Raw genomic sequence first — 14,147 nt, 5'->3', positions numbered from 1 at the left:
TCAGTATAAAGCAGGCATTTGTTATCAGTAGATAGGACTCGAGTACCATCTTTCAGACAAGTAGTTATCGTTGTTCTGGGATACTGGTGACAGCCTCTGGCTATTCACTCCAGGTCCCCTGAGAAGCCAGTTGCAGCTCTGCCAGCCAGCGGTGCAGGCAGCAGCTCCAGCAGCCTAAGACCTATGGCTGAATTTAAGTGGAAGCCATTAATGGATTTTCTCTCCCAACACAGCAACAAGGAAGTTCCCAGCAAAACTGTCAGAATCAAACAGCAGTATTGTGCAGTGAATAATTACATTGTGCAATGCCTCACTGGGCATCGGGGGTGGGGGGGAGCTGAGATGAACTATTTCAGAAGGGGTGGTACCAATTCAGAGGGGTTGGATCCAAGTGAAGGTGAGGCGCCCCAGGAATCCAGCCAACACCCCTTCCAGGACACCCCCCGGGGCAGACCTTCCTTTCACTCAGAGAGGCCCTTCTTACATGTACAAGCCAAGGTGGAAGGTTTAGAAGAAACAGGCCCCAGCAGAGGGAAAGAGAAGGCAGGTGAGGACAGTCATCTTCCTGTAATCACCTTCCCCCGACTCACAGAAGCAAGCAAAGCTCAACCCCCAAACCAGGTGCCCCTCCAAGCACAGCTGATGAAGGTACCACAGACTTAAAATCAAAATACTGGTAACAGTCTGGGGTATCTCCCTAGTTAGCATGCCCTGTACCATCATTTCCTTATTTTTATCCACAAGCAATGGTTTCTGCACAAGTTTCCAATTAAAATTAGTAACTGAGCAAGTCTAAACAGCTCATTAACAAGAGGTGATGTTCATTATCCTGATTTTAAGAGATATTAAACCATCTGAGACAGGCCAATGGCCTCTCCCACCAGAAAGAGAACATCAGGTGCTAATTAACTTACTTGAGATTACATAAACTAATTCAGTGGTGAAGCTGGAAATCTGTTTTCCTGACATTTAACTACACCTGTTAGTACAGTGAGGTTGGGGAAAAAACTGTGTAAATACATTTGTGCTCAGATATCACTTCTGCAGGCCAAATAAGCAAAGCTGGGGAAAAGAGCAAGGATGCTTCAGACACAGGGTGCGGTGTGGGAAAAGGGAGGTGAAGGACACAGGAAAGAGCTCTTTAGCTGGTAAACAGAGCCCATGGAGCAGCAGGAAATCATTAAGAGCCTACAAGGTTATCTCTAATTCCCATGAAGCAGCACAGCTGACTGCCCCTCTTGTTTTGCAAGACAAGAAAGCAGTGCTGGCTGCTTGGGTTGGTGTGGATACGTCGGAGGGGAAAGGAGAGGGGAGTGTGCAGCAGCTACACAGCCTCGGCTTCCTTGGTTGGAGCTCGGCAAAGCGCCAAGCAATGGTTTCTTCATTGGTCTAGCTGGGTAAACACGCAGAATTGGCGCCTGGGAGGTTACATAAACGCCGCTCATCCCATTAAATCTGCACCCTAGTATCCAAATATAAAAAGACAATTACAGTTATCTTATTTCAAAAACATTTATTGCTTCAGAAAATGAACAGTTACCCATTGCTGCACCGGTTGCTGTATATAGGGATGTCTCAGCGACAATCAACCCTGTTTTGTAGTATTTAGCCATCAACACACATCTTCTCCCAGCATTAGTAAGTCAAGCAGTACTATACAAAGCCAGTTGGAAAAAAGTTACTATTTTCCCCAGAGGGTTCCCTACCCCCAACAAAAGGCCTCTTCTTCAGGTACCAGAGGGCATCCTAAAAATCATTCACAATTGCACCAGTTCTTGGGTGAACTCAGTGGCCAATTGTCCGCTGCCTCCCACCAACCCGAGTGGGAAGCACCAGCCTGGGACTCAGTCTGGCTATGCTGCCTTCCCCCAGGGAAGGGGCTGGGGGCACAGCCTCCCGCTACCACAGAAGGGAGTACATGCAGAATTGATTTCCAGTTTTGGATGTCACCAAGAAGGCACCCTGAAGTTACACCCATGTTTCTAGACAAGCCATGGACACCCCTGACCTTGTGTAGGGGAACTGTCCTGCCTGGCATGGGCACCCCTATGTACCACAACCAATTCATTGGTCAGTTAAGGCACTCTACCACCTGGTAACATCACAGTGCAACAATTTGGGACTGAACCTTGCAGACTCTCTCTGGGGAAGCAGCTCTGCCAAAGCCAACAGCACTGTTCGCACAAGCATCTGCAAGTTCAGCCCACTAACACGTCTTCAACACTAACACATCTTCAACAAAGCAGTTCAGCAAATCAAAAGCACCTTCACAAAGGAGAGACACAGTCACAGTGCAGTTTTCCAGAGGCAGGTTAAGGGCATAAGTCCTTGTCCTTGATCAAGGGTCAATAAACCCCAACAGAGCCCTGAACATTGCAAGAGCTTCAGGAGTTTGCTGGGTAGCACAGCTCCGTGCGTTCTCTCACCAGAAAGACGGGCAGATTCATGTGCAAAAGCACAACTGGCACTGTCCAGAGCAAGCCTGGTCTGAAACCGCACATTGCAAAATAGGCTTAGGAGCGTTATCTTAACAAGCTATGGAAATCTGAGAAGGAATGGAGACTGTCCTCATGAAGCCAAGTGAGTCCACAGGAGCACATTCAGAAAGTGTCAACGTACGCTCAGACAGGCAGGACTTAAGACTCTTGGCTTTCAAACACAAAGCTGTTTACTCATGGCTCGCCTACACAGCCTTCTCAGCCTTTGTGCTATGATGCTTTTGTTTCAGGTGAAAAATTGTGTCAAACTTGCTGCACAGGAAATGAAAAACTTGCTCAACAGCTATCAGACAAGCTACAGAGATGAAACATGTAGAAACATTTGCCCTAAAACAGAGATACAAGCAGTTTTACCAGCTGATACAAAACAAACATTAAAACACAGACCCTGAAATACTCTTTGTATGAAAAGGAATGACATTTTTATCTGTGGGCAATGGAGTGCTGTATGTTGGGCAGGGAGAACACACGTGGGGCAACCCAACCTCCGAGGTCTCCTGCTGAGGTCTTCTCTCCTTTTACATCAGACAGCATAGGGAACTTGAAAGCTGCAGCAAATGCAGGTATCTTGACTCAGGCATCAGCAGGAGAAAGAGGAGCCTTAATATAATTTGGCCAAGTCTCTTTGGTTTTCCATCAGCTGTGACAGATTAGAGCTGCCCTCATCAGCCCCTTCTGAGGCAACCTTGGGCTGCTTCTCCTCCCGGTCCCACTGTTAATCAGGGGATGTAAAGGATTTGGTCTGGTCAGGAGGATCTAGAGCTTTCTCCTCCCAGAAAAAATGCTACAGGAGACTTGCAGCTACAGGATGAGGAGATTTCCCATTGGCCCAGCGGGAAACCCTGACAAACAAAACACACCCACCCTGGTCTCCGCACGGTCTGCCCAGCCACAATGCCCACCTAAAGCCCCTGCAGAGCTTGTCCCTCTTGCCCCAAAAGGACAAAAAAGAAACCAGAAGAGCAATGCCCCATTACAGAGAACTTCAGGAGGGCTGTGAGGGAGCCAGTTTTGGTGACATTGTCACGTGTCCTACAGGGCAGCAGAGGAGCGGTGACAGCAGGGAGAGGCTGCGAGCACAGAACGTGTGCTGCTGCTCACAGAATGCATCGCAACCCTTCCCCGTACACCTGCATCACCCAACACCTGCCCTTGGCCGCAGGACAGCTACATCTCCCCGTGCCTCTGTCAGAGGCGTCCCAGAAAAACTCACAAAGGAAAGGACAGGTACAGGGAGCGTGCCAGCAGGAAACAAAAGGGGTGACCAGATCAAGACCTGCGTGCCTTCTCTTTTCAAAGAGAAATGGAGGAGCGAGATCCAGTAAAGATTTTCAATACTCCAAGTGAGTGAGCATGGCCAGGCACAAATCATCTGTCCCTGAGACAGAGCAAAGCCATGAAACACACCGAAGTTGTGTCACGCTCTTCACAGGCTCCAGAGCACGGGGGGAAAGCCCAGCAACACCCCTCCGCACGTTTAGCAGGACACCCTTTTCTTTAAACCACTCCTCCAGAAAAATGCGTTTCAGTGGCAGCGGGTCTCAGTCTCTGCTTTGCTCGTGTTGCGCAGCCCTCCACGCTGACCGGTGGGTGGGTGTGCCTGGTGGCATTAAGACTGACTCACGCTTCCCCTCCTTGCACACAATTTAAGACACGGTGTCCTTTTCAAACTTCATTAGCCTCCCTTTTTTCCAGTCTAATTGGCAAAGCCGATTACACAAAGGCAGAGGTACACCCTTCGCGCCTAGATTTTGCCCTCCCTGTTCCTGGGGTGTGTGAGGCTGTTGATGTGAAGTCCACTGATCCCATTAAGGAAGAAGAGAAAGGCAGCGATGAACTCGCACCAGTACGTCAGCGTGAAGCCCATGAGGGTGAGGTGATCCTTCATGAGGATGGAGAAGCTCAGAACGCCGGTGGCCGACAGCAAAAACGAGATGAGGATGAGAACAGAGCCCATCGACCACTTCCGCCTCGCGTTGGCATCCTCGCAGACTTGGGACACCATCAGGAGCTCCAGGCCAAATATAGCGACCACGACAGCAAAGGACACCATGCTTCTTATGGGGATCACCCCCACGCTCAGCCCCTCCACCCTGGCCAGGCTGAGGTCGGTGACGCACTTCAGGACGCTGCCGTTGCTCACGGTGCAGAAGTGCCACAGCCCAAAGAGCTGTCCCCTCGCGAAGAGCCAGCGGCCATCGCAGACAGCGATGGACGACAAGACCACCGCTATTGCCACGCACAAGATGATCAGGCTCCTGATGAGCGTCTCGAAGAAGGATTTCTGCGGTCCTCGGTGCGCCAGCAGCCTCTGCGCCTTAAAGGATAGTGGGGGGAAGAAAAACACTTGAGTTTTAGGCGGCTTTAGGCTGAAATGAAAGCAGCGGGACAAAGCTGTGGGATTTCAGCGTTTGAAGTGATTGTTTGAAGTGAGTTGCTTGTGCACATCAAACCCCTTCTCGCAGGGGAAGGCAACGCAGCTACAGGCTGCACCCGGGAGAAGGAAGGGTGGGTGAAGCTCTGCCGGCTCCCCAGCTGCACGAACAGTGCTCCCAGGTTAAGGCCCGGGTTCGGGATCACGAAGGCTCCGGGCTGAGCAGGATCCCTGCCCCACGGCCGCCGCGGCACAGCTCTGGCAGGGCTGGAGGAAACCGCCGGCCGCGGGGAGGATGGAGGCCGGCGGCTGGGACGGGGCAGGCGGCAGAAGCGGGGCTGGGGGGGGACGCGGCACCCAGTTACCGGCACTGCCCCTCTTCTCCCACAGCCCCCCGGGCCGCAGCCAGCCCGCCCCAGCAGCAGCAGTCCGGCCCCGGCTCCTCACGCCGAGGCGGCACGGCTCGCCTTCCCCGGGGCTGGGGGGGGGGGTCCTCCGCCTGAAGGCAACGCACACCCCCTCCTCCCCCAAACCCTCCGAGAGGGCCCGGCGTTTAAGGAAAAGCCAGGCCAGGCCCCCCGCGGGTGCTGGCAGAGCCAGGTGCGGCGGGGGGAGCGGCTGCAGCCCCGCCGGCGGGGCGGGGAGAGCCCCGGGGCCGGGAAGCTGCCGCCGCTGCGGGAAGGGGTGGGGGGGGCCCGGCCGGCTGCGCCCCGCGGCTCCGGGGAGGGTCGGGGCGACCCCGGCCGCGCCAGGCACAGGGCGAAGCGGCAGCGCTGCGCGGCCCCGCTCCCCGCAGCCTCCCCCGGGCGGCGCCGACGTTACCTGCGCCCCGATGGCCGTCATGCTGCCGGCAGCGCCGAGAGACGCGGGCGGGCTCCGGCCGCGGCTTTTTATGTCCCCGGAGGGCGGCGGGCAGCCCGCCCGCCCGCCACGCCCGCGGGGCCGGGGCGCCCTCCGGGCCCTCCCGCGGCTGAGTCAGCAGCGCGGCCCCGACGGGCGGGGCCGGGCCGGGCAGCGGGGCCCTGGCCCGGGGCAGCGGCGGCTGCGGGCGGGGGCTGCGCCGCGACCGCCCCGGGAGAAGGTGTCCCGGCGGCAGCGGCTCGCCCCCCGCCCCGTGTGCCGCCGAGCCAGAGGTTTGCTCCTGGAGGCAGCGTTCATGGCCCCCAGGCCAGCCCCCCGCGGGACGCGGAACAAGCCCCAGAGCCGCCTGCCCCCCCCGCGGGGCCCGCAGCCCTCCGGGAGGCGGGAATCGCCCCGCAGCTGCTCCCGGGGTCGCGGTGCTGGGCACAGGCGTCCCCGGGCACGGAACAGAACGGAACAAGCCAAACCAGAACACCCCACCCCACCGCCCCGTCCCTCGATCCGCTCCGCTGTTTGTGTTTCCGCAGGGCGCTCCCCTCCTTGCCCTCCGTGCCTCGCACCTCGGGCTGTGTGCGCACTCTTATCTGTTACCAGCGTGCTTAACCTTACGGCTCTACCTCTATCGTCAGCAAAAAGGCCTCTGCTCATAAAGTTTTATGTCCTTGCTCTTTTTCTCACTCATGTTTTGCCATCCTCTAATGAATTACTGATTGCTTCACCTTTTTTTTTTTTTTTTTTTTGGTCAGAAACAGCTTAAAAAACAAAAAGCCCAAGGAAGTTGGGTTTTGCTGTGTCATCAGAAGCTTGTTTTACTGCCAAATTCTGATTTTGATTCCAGCGGAAAGCTCTGTGGTGACTCAACAGGCTCTCGTGGATGGACTCACGGGGTCGTCGTTCCGGGCCTCCCTCGTACGTAGCCGGGGTCCAAATTCAACCATTCCCTTTCGGGATGAAAGGATCTCCTCCTCCGACATGGGGTGGTAGAAGTTACCATAACTTTGCCCTTCTTCCAGCTTCCGTTTCTGAACAAATCCGTTGTCTATACAGATTGTCTTATTATTTTAATCTCTACAAAATTTCATGTGGGCTTTCTATGTTTCCTTTAAAAATACATATATATCTGCTGTGATTTGGCTGGGGGTGTTTCCTGTAACACTATTTCTAGTAAGAGCGAGTGTTCTGAACAACATGTTTACTTTAGTTTTCGTACTTCACATGATAAATTCTGACCTTTTTCTCCCTGCAAAATCTTTTAATTGTTTCTCTTCAAAGCTGTATATGTTATTAGATTATACTTCTATCCAACACTGAGTTGGGATTTTCCGCTTTTGCAACACAGCAAATTTTTGCAAGGTCTGTTGTTAAAACTTCTTTTGTGGGTTTGTGGTCTGCAACATTTTTTGTTTTCTGAACATGTTATCTAAGCTAGCAGACTTGATGCTTGCCACATCCTTTTCATTTTAGGTTCCCCAGATGATAGTTTTATGAACATCCCGGGCTATTATTCCACAGGTTAAACAGCATTTCTGTATCGCAGCGTTCAGACCAATCACATGCATTTGCTGTTACACCGTTCCACTTCGAAGTTCCAAATTTAACAATTTTTATGGATTTTTGGCTCAAAAAGCACAAGCAGGTCTTGTCTCATTTGCAGCATGAGCTGAACAAACGCTGCTCGCACGTAACCATGCTAAGCAAATGCAGGCTCGGGCCAGACAAAATACACCAACTCCTATCTGGCAAAAACCTCACATGACTTACGCTTTCTGTAACGTAGGCTCAATCCTGTGCAAAGCGTTAGGCAGCTTGGCCCCCAATTAGCAAAATTATTAAGCACAGATCTGCCTTTAAAACATGGGAGTCATCCTAATGACTTTAGCAATTTTAAAATAAAACTATTTTTAATAGCGAGGTGTATGCTGCTGAACAAGATAATATTTTTCTGTAAAAGCTCATGGTAAGGCTCACATGAGCAAATGTGCATAAAAAGCTTTGTAGAATGAGGAACTTAAAGTGCTTTTGAAACTAAAACTGCTTCCTGTCACACTTGGATCCTTTAGTAGATAGTTATCTGCCAGGCACGCTTATTCAGGAAAAGGATGGCTTGGGGATGGCACTTTTGCTGCAAACACAAAATTGCTTTAATATTTTGTACTTAATTTCGTTTCCCCAAATATAAAATACAAACTAGAAATGAACTTGACCTGTAATTAACACAGAATTGAATCGGTGCTTTCAGAGTCGCTCTTTACCGAAGTCACCGATCGTAACAGTTGTGTTAATAGAACAGTTACTAACAGTTTATGACCTCTTTGTTTCTGCTGTTGCTTGGCTGGAGATACTGTCTGGTAAAGATCGGGATCTATCTAGGGATTTATGAAGCCTGCTAGAGCTGTGTACCTTTTTCAAATGGAAAAAATGAGATTATCTTCACTGTCTCATAACAAAACAAGCCAAATATATTTTTCCATCTTTTCAAGATAAAATAACAGAATTGATTAAAGAAAAAACAAATTGTGGAAAAATGCCTCAAGATTATTTTGGGAAATTGTATGTGAAAACAGTGTTATACAATAAAAAGAGCTCAGTACTTTAAAAAGAAAAATAAGATTTTTTTTTTCCCCCCTGAAAAATACGTTACCTACATCATAACAACACAGTAAATGACCTTTAAAGTACTTCAGATGTATTTTTGGTTCAGCTGTGTTAATTCAAAGTTCTTGGTATATTGCCAGTTTCACTATTTTTTGTTTAGAAAGTCCCTTTTCTCTATTGTTTAAGTGGATATTTCACATCCTATCCCTGGAGAGAAAGTTTTCAGGGAAATGTGTTCATAAATAATGGAAATTACCAGAGGCTGTTGTAAAACATGGAAATTGTTTCATCTGGTTCATTTAAAACCACGAGAAGCTTAACGCTGAAGAATCTGTTCCAGCTTTTCTCCTGCAGAAGCCCAGAGAAGGTTCAGGAGTGAAGTCCCAGAGCCAGCGGGGTTTAGGGAATGGTTACCCAGTGAAGTATTTCACTTGGAGGTGAAGCAGAACACAAGTGACTGAGTCGCCACCAGTACAGGTGTGTCTCATCTCAAAGCTGGTTACTTCTGTAAATGCATTTGTCTGTTGAATCAAGTTCTTTCTGATCACATCTTTAATTCTTGGCATAGCAACTGATCTGCCTAGGCATTTAAATCCTCATTTTTATCAGATCCCTATTTCAAGGTGTCTTTCCAGACAGAAGTTGACCTGATCTTGGAAACAAATAGATCTTCAGTATCCTGCGGACTGAGACTTTAGGACACGCCCAAGGCCTGTGTGAGGGGCAAAATGGTTTTATTCGTATCTTCCCCAAAAAGTGAGTACGTAGAAAATTTTATGAGGAAGAAGGAAGAGGCTAGCTGTCTTGTGTCACTATTCTTTTGCAGTTGTTTTTTTTTCCTGGCAGATTGAAAATGCAACTTGAAGAAGCTGCATTCAGCTTAGGCTGGCTTCAAGCTAGCTGGGCTGACACAGAGCTTCTGGAACAGGGCAAAAATTGAGCAAGTTGCTGGCAAGCTGCTGGAGACCAGCAGCTTCTGGGAACACAGGCAGTGATCCTCAGTGATGAGTGCCCCAGGCAGCATATGCAACGTGGGGAGGTTTTGGGTTGTACCAAGGCCCGTACAGCTCCGACCAACCCCCTGTCACAACTGCTTTAGCTCACCATCTTCCTCCCATCGCTGCAGCTTGCTGCAGCCGAGCGGGCAGCCTCCTCCTAGCACGCAGAAGAGATGCAGTTAAGCAGGTAAAGAGCAGGCGGCTCCGGGGCCAGACGGCTCCGCTTTGCCTCCTGCCTGGACACCTCTCCCCCACCCCAACTAACTCTAAGAAAGTCTTCACCTTTAAGCAAAAGGGCCAGCTTAGAAGAATACATTTTGTACCCTGGGAAGAATTTTTTCCATTGCTGATCAGTTTCTGGACCTACCTCAGCAGCATACTGCAGAGAGCCAGCACTGGGCGCTCACTCGTTCTGCTTTGGATGCAGGCCTTTTCAGGGACCTCTGGCAATGGTTACACTGGCTTAGGGCATACCTCAAACTATTTGCATCGGTCCATTGCAACAAATTGATGCTTTAAAATATATATATATAGAGAATACATTCAATAAAACTCCAGCCCTTTTAGCACTACTAGAAAAATTTCGGTCTGTATTTCAATAGTATGTAAGCTGGGGGAAATCATATTATTCAGTTTCTCAGCTGTCATATATATGTTTCTTCTCTCAGTAAAAACTCAGATCAATGCAGCTAAATACTTGGATTTAAAAATACCAAGTACATTAAACTGGCGAGCTCACCTTTCAGATTCAGAACTCATTCAAATGAGCGGCATTTGTTAGGAGGAAATGGCATACCACTATCTCAGCCTTTTGGGGAAACACGGTACAAGTCAGTGTCTTGCACGCTTCGGTGGAGCCAAACAAGGTGTCTCCCTGGCCGCGCTAGCCAAGCAATGTCATTTTCATTCTTTCCAGGGTGTGGAATCAGCTGTACGAGACAGCCTTGCTTGGGCAGCGATCATTCGATACCCCAGCGCGGGCTCTGGGCTCTTTTACATAACAGTAAGGAGCCGTACTTCGAGGGAAAGTAATCCTTGCTAATGTAAGGATTGGAAGGGATGTGTTGAGTCACTGATTCCACTTCCAGGCACTTCTTTACATCACCTCTTTCATAAGCTCTACAAGCTCCAGGAATTTTGACCAGCTGTTCCTCCTCAGGCCCATGCTCATTAATGACACTTTATTTTTGAATGGCTTCTCCATTACTCTAGATAGTCTAAAGTATAGGACATTATTCTAGATAGTCTAAAGTATAGGAAGGCTTTCAAAATTTAGAGGCAAGACATATTGAATGATTTTGAAAACAACTTTGCACATCTAGGTTCTTGAGATAGCAAAGGATTGCTCTAAAGCACACTGGATGGTTGGATGTTTGTAAGAGATGAATCAGCTCTAACAAGCATTAAGAGGGTCAGACCTTGAAAAATAAATGTATGTGTACTGCGACTAACCAGAAATCTAGAAGCCACAGGTGGAAACGGGGATGCAAGCTAAAAGACCACTGCAGCCAAACTCCATGTGAATTCTCTATTCTAGAACACCGCAACCAAGCTGTGTTTAACTTTCACAGATATGCTGGTTCTACAGGAAATACAAGCTCACCTCATAAACAATGAAGACAGACTCATGCCTAGAATGGATCGATGTTATTTGCACTTTAAATGAGCAGCTGAAGATTGGCTAATTTCTAGATCACTTACCTGAGTCTGAAGATACTTCATATAACTTGGGGGGGGCGGGAATTGGATTCTATCAACTCTTACATTTCTGAGTTTATGACTGTGACTCTCACTCAAATGTGTTATGTCTGTTTAATATCAAGTTGCCTTACCTCTAAGCAGCTTTCACAACTTGGAAGACTGCATAACCCTTTTTGGGTGACAGCTGTGGTACTTGGAAACCTATCTGAGCCAAAATGCATTTTCTTTTATGTCTCCCCCATTTTATAACCAGTCCCAGAAGATGGCTCAGATGCCCAATCCCCCCAAAGTGGTTATTGCCCAATATTGTTTGCTCTGAATGCTCAGGGGTCAGAGCAAATATTTTAAACAGCAAATACAGTTGTCATTTATTTTTAAGCAGTATCATCAGGGTCAAGTAAATTCAAAGGTTAAAATACTTGCATTGTGAAACACGATCACTCCAGACGAGGACTGAAGAATTTTGACAGAAAGATAGCTGCACACTGCAGTCAGCCTCAGAGTGCTTTTTAGTCAAACAGAAAACTTAACTTCACAGGGTTGAAAAATCTGCTATGGGCCTTAAGCAGCACACCAATACCAAATTGTTGAATCTGTGCTAGGGATTATTGCACCTTCACCTATGTTTGGTAAGAGCAAGCAAAACCCACAAGAAAAAAAAAAAACAAAGAAAACAACATCCCCTTTACAGCTTATCTCTAATTGCACCAGGTACCAATCCACTAGTTTCTCTGTGCAAGAACTAATAGTAGAAGTGCAATAGAAGGAGCACCATCTTATCACAGACGCAAGTTAACATTTATTATTGCCATATCCAAAGTCCAGATTCCGTCCTGCACGCTCTGCAAACTCAGCAAACCAGACCCGAGTGCATGCATGCCAGCTGGCCTCTGACCTCCTGCGTGTCAGGCTTGTTTCAGCGCACGTCTTTTCCCCTTTGCAAGCACTGCAAGGGTCAGGATGTTGCTGGCCTTTCTTTGATCTAACATGCAGGAAATACAAACTCCCTGAACGGGTGTAAGAACAATCCCGTTTTGCAGCACGGCCCAGCCATCAAAAGCATCTGTTCCTCCATCAAGACTACCTTATTACAGGCAGAGCAATGGTTCTGAAGCTGTGTTTTGGTTCAAGGCTCGCTGCTTCTGTTTCAAACCTCCAGGCTATAAGCTTAATGGTTGTCTATTTTTACCACTGTATCAGTTTAATAAAAGCAACTACCCCTACCTACAAATCTGCTTGTAGGTGTCCTTAAGCCACTCGTGCTCTGTCATCACTGCCCAAGTGTTACTTATGCAGCCCAGGAGTCTCATACTCCACACCAGCAAGCACTGTGCGGTCAGTAAGTCAGCAATGTTTTCAGACAGCCCAACATCCCATGCATTTATGGACATTTACCCTGCTGCTAAACCGCCAGCCCCCAACTCAGTTCAGTCTTTTTCAACACTTACCCACAGTTAACGCCTGTGCAGCCAACTTTTGTGTTGCTGCTTTGTCACAAACACTGTGCACAGACATCAGTACCTTTGGTTCTGTCTTAGTGCCTTTTGTACAGTCTCTTACTGCATAGCTCTTACTTCCACAACTTGAATTTTTCAGTTTATTCCAAACAGTAAGACCACTGATGTTACTTTCCTAAGGAAGGTGAAGCTGCAAGCAGGAAGAAAGCATTACTACAGTAAAAATGAAGTATCCAATAAAGACATTCAAGGTAGAGTTCCCTGTCACTTGTATAGAGTAGCAAACAGCATTAATTTCAAGTACAAGGCGATGTATAAAAGTCTGGCCAAGACCAATCCCTCTCTGGGATAAGCACTGTGTACATAGCAATGTTTTCCTAATGCCAGACAGGTATGAGAAAGGAGAGCAGCACTGTAACGATTAGTTAAGTCTCACAGGGGAAATAAAGCTGAATGAGGACTGGGATATAGAACTTGCTACTCCCAGCCCACCCTTTAGACAGGATCCAATTCCACTGCTTTAGCAATCAAAAACTCTGAAAACACCTGTTTTGACAGAAAGCATGTTAGCAAAGCACAGCACGCTCACAGTACATCACCTTCCAGCAAACAAGAGCAGAAGTGGAAGCATTTGCCATTTTGAGTTACATTCTGCTACAGGCTGGCAGAATCCTCCAAGGATAACCAGCTTCACAAAACACAGCTATGAAGATAGAGCTGGCTGTGGAATTTAGGGCTGGCAAAGAGCTAAAATCATCTCTTATGCTGAACATCTGCTCTTACCCCTCTTTTGCAAGGTGAATGTAATCAACACAAACTCAAATAACTAAGAGAGGATACAAGAGAAGGTAAAAACCCCAAATGCTTATATTACTTATCCAGAACAACAGGGAAGAACAAGAATAAGCAACCTTTTTCCTTAGGAGAACAGGGAACAAACCCTTCTTTATCCTAACACATTTTAAAGGATGAACAAGTAGCCCCAAGAGCATTTCCCATTAAAAGTAGCAAAGGGGGAAGTTATAATTTTTGAAAGCACGTGAAGTAAAGTTATCTCCATCTCTTACAGTGGCATAAGAAAATACAAGTTAGATACTACATACAGCAATGCCTGTGTAACTTAGTACAGAACTATGTATTTACCTAGACAGGTGTGTAATGATAGGTTTCATCCTTATGTATTTCTATAAATCAATTGCTTATCTGAAGGCAGCTGGATGTGAAGTCCTCACCTGTTCAGATGCTAACCAGTACAGCAGGAATTAGAATGCCTTATGCCAGTATAAGGTTGTGACTTTCTCACATACTCTGTGCTGGAATAGTCCAGTGCCACATTTCAAAAGCAGTCTCCCTTTCTGGCCTCAGCAACTCCAACAGACTATGCTAGGCAGACAGAAGTACCTACAGGCCTACTAGAGATGCTCACAACTCTGTGTTTTGTGTAAAACTTTCACTATGATCACTCTAAGTCTTCCTGTTTGAACAGCCTTGTAAGTGTTAAGGCAATCTGTACTTGATTCACCCCCCACTGCAGCCTCAGTACATGGCAACACCAGTGCTCTGTATTTACAGCAGTACAGTATCAAGGTCATCAGCAACTCCACTGTCTGCAGAACCTTTTCTTTCACAGGGAAGGTTTTGTGTTCAGCTCCCAAGTATTTGC

The 14,147-nt window shown here is 48.0% G+C and overlaps 1 protein-coding gene across 1 annotated transcript; it reads right to left on the bottom strand.

The window, feature by feature from the left end:
• Positions 1-4,242: 4,242 nt before the first annotated feature.
• On the bottom strand, positions 4,243-5,715 carry TMEM37 (transmembrane protein 37). The gene is made up of 2 exons (XM_075711582.1): positions 5,695-5,715; positions 4,243-4,815 (listed from the first exon to the last, which is right to left on the bottom strand). Exons 1-2 carry the CDS (start codon positions 5,713-5,715, stop codon positions 4,243-4,245), a joined length of 594 nt encoding a protein of 197 aa, XP_075567697.1.
• Between the last annotated feature and the right edge of the window lie 8,432 nt (positions 5,716-14,147).

Source organism: Pelecanus crispus, chromosome 5 (genome assembly GCF_030463565.1).
Source record: "Pelecanus crispus isolate bPelCri1 chromosome 5, bPelCri1.pri, whole genome shotgun sequence".
NCBI classification, from domain to species: Eukaryota; Metazoa; Chordata; class Aves; order Pelecaniformes; family Pelecanidae; genus Pelecanus; species Pelecanus crispus.
This window is presented reverse-complemented; position numbering and strand designations above follow the sequence as displayed.

Excerpts from the sequence above, each read along its gene's own strand:
- TMEM37 (XM_075711582.1), bottom strand. The coding sequence starts at position 5,715 with ATGACGGCCATCGGGGCGCAG. Across the intron at positions 4,816-5,694 it reads TGACGGCCATCGGGGCGCAG|GCGCAGAGGCTGCTGGCGCA; the intron begins GTAACGTCGGCG and ends CTATCCTTTAAG.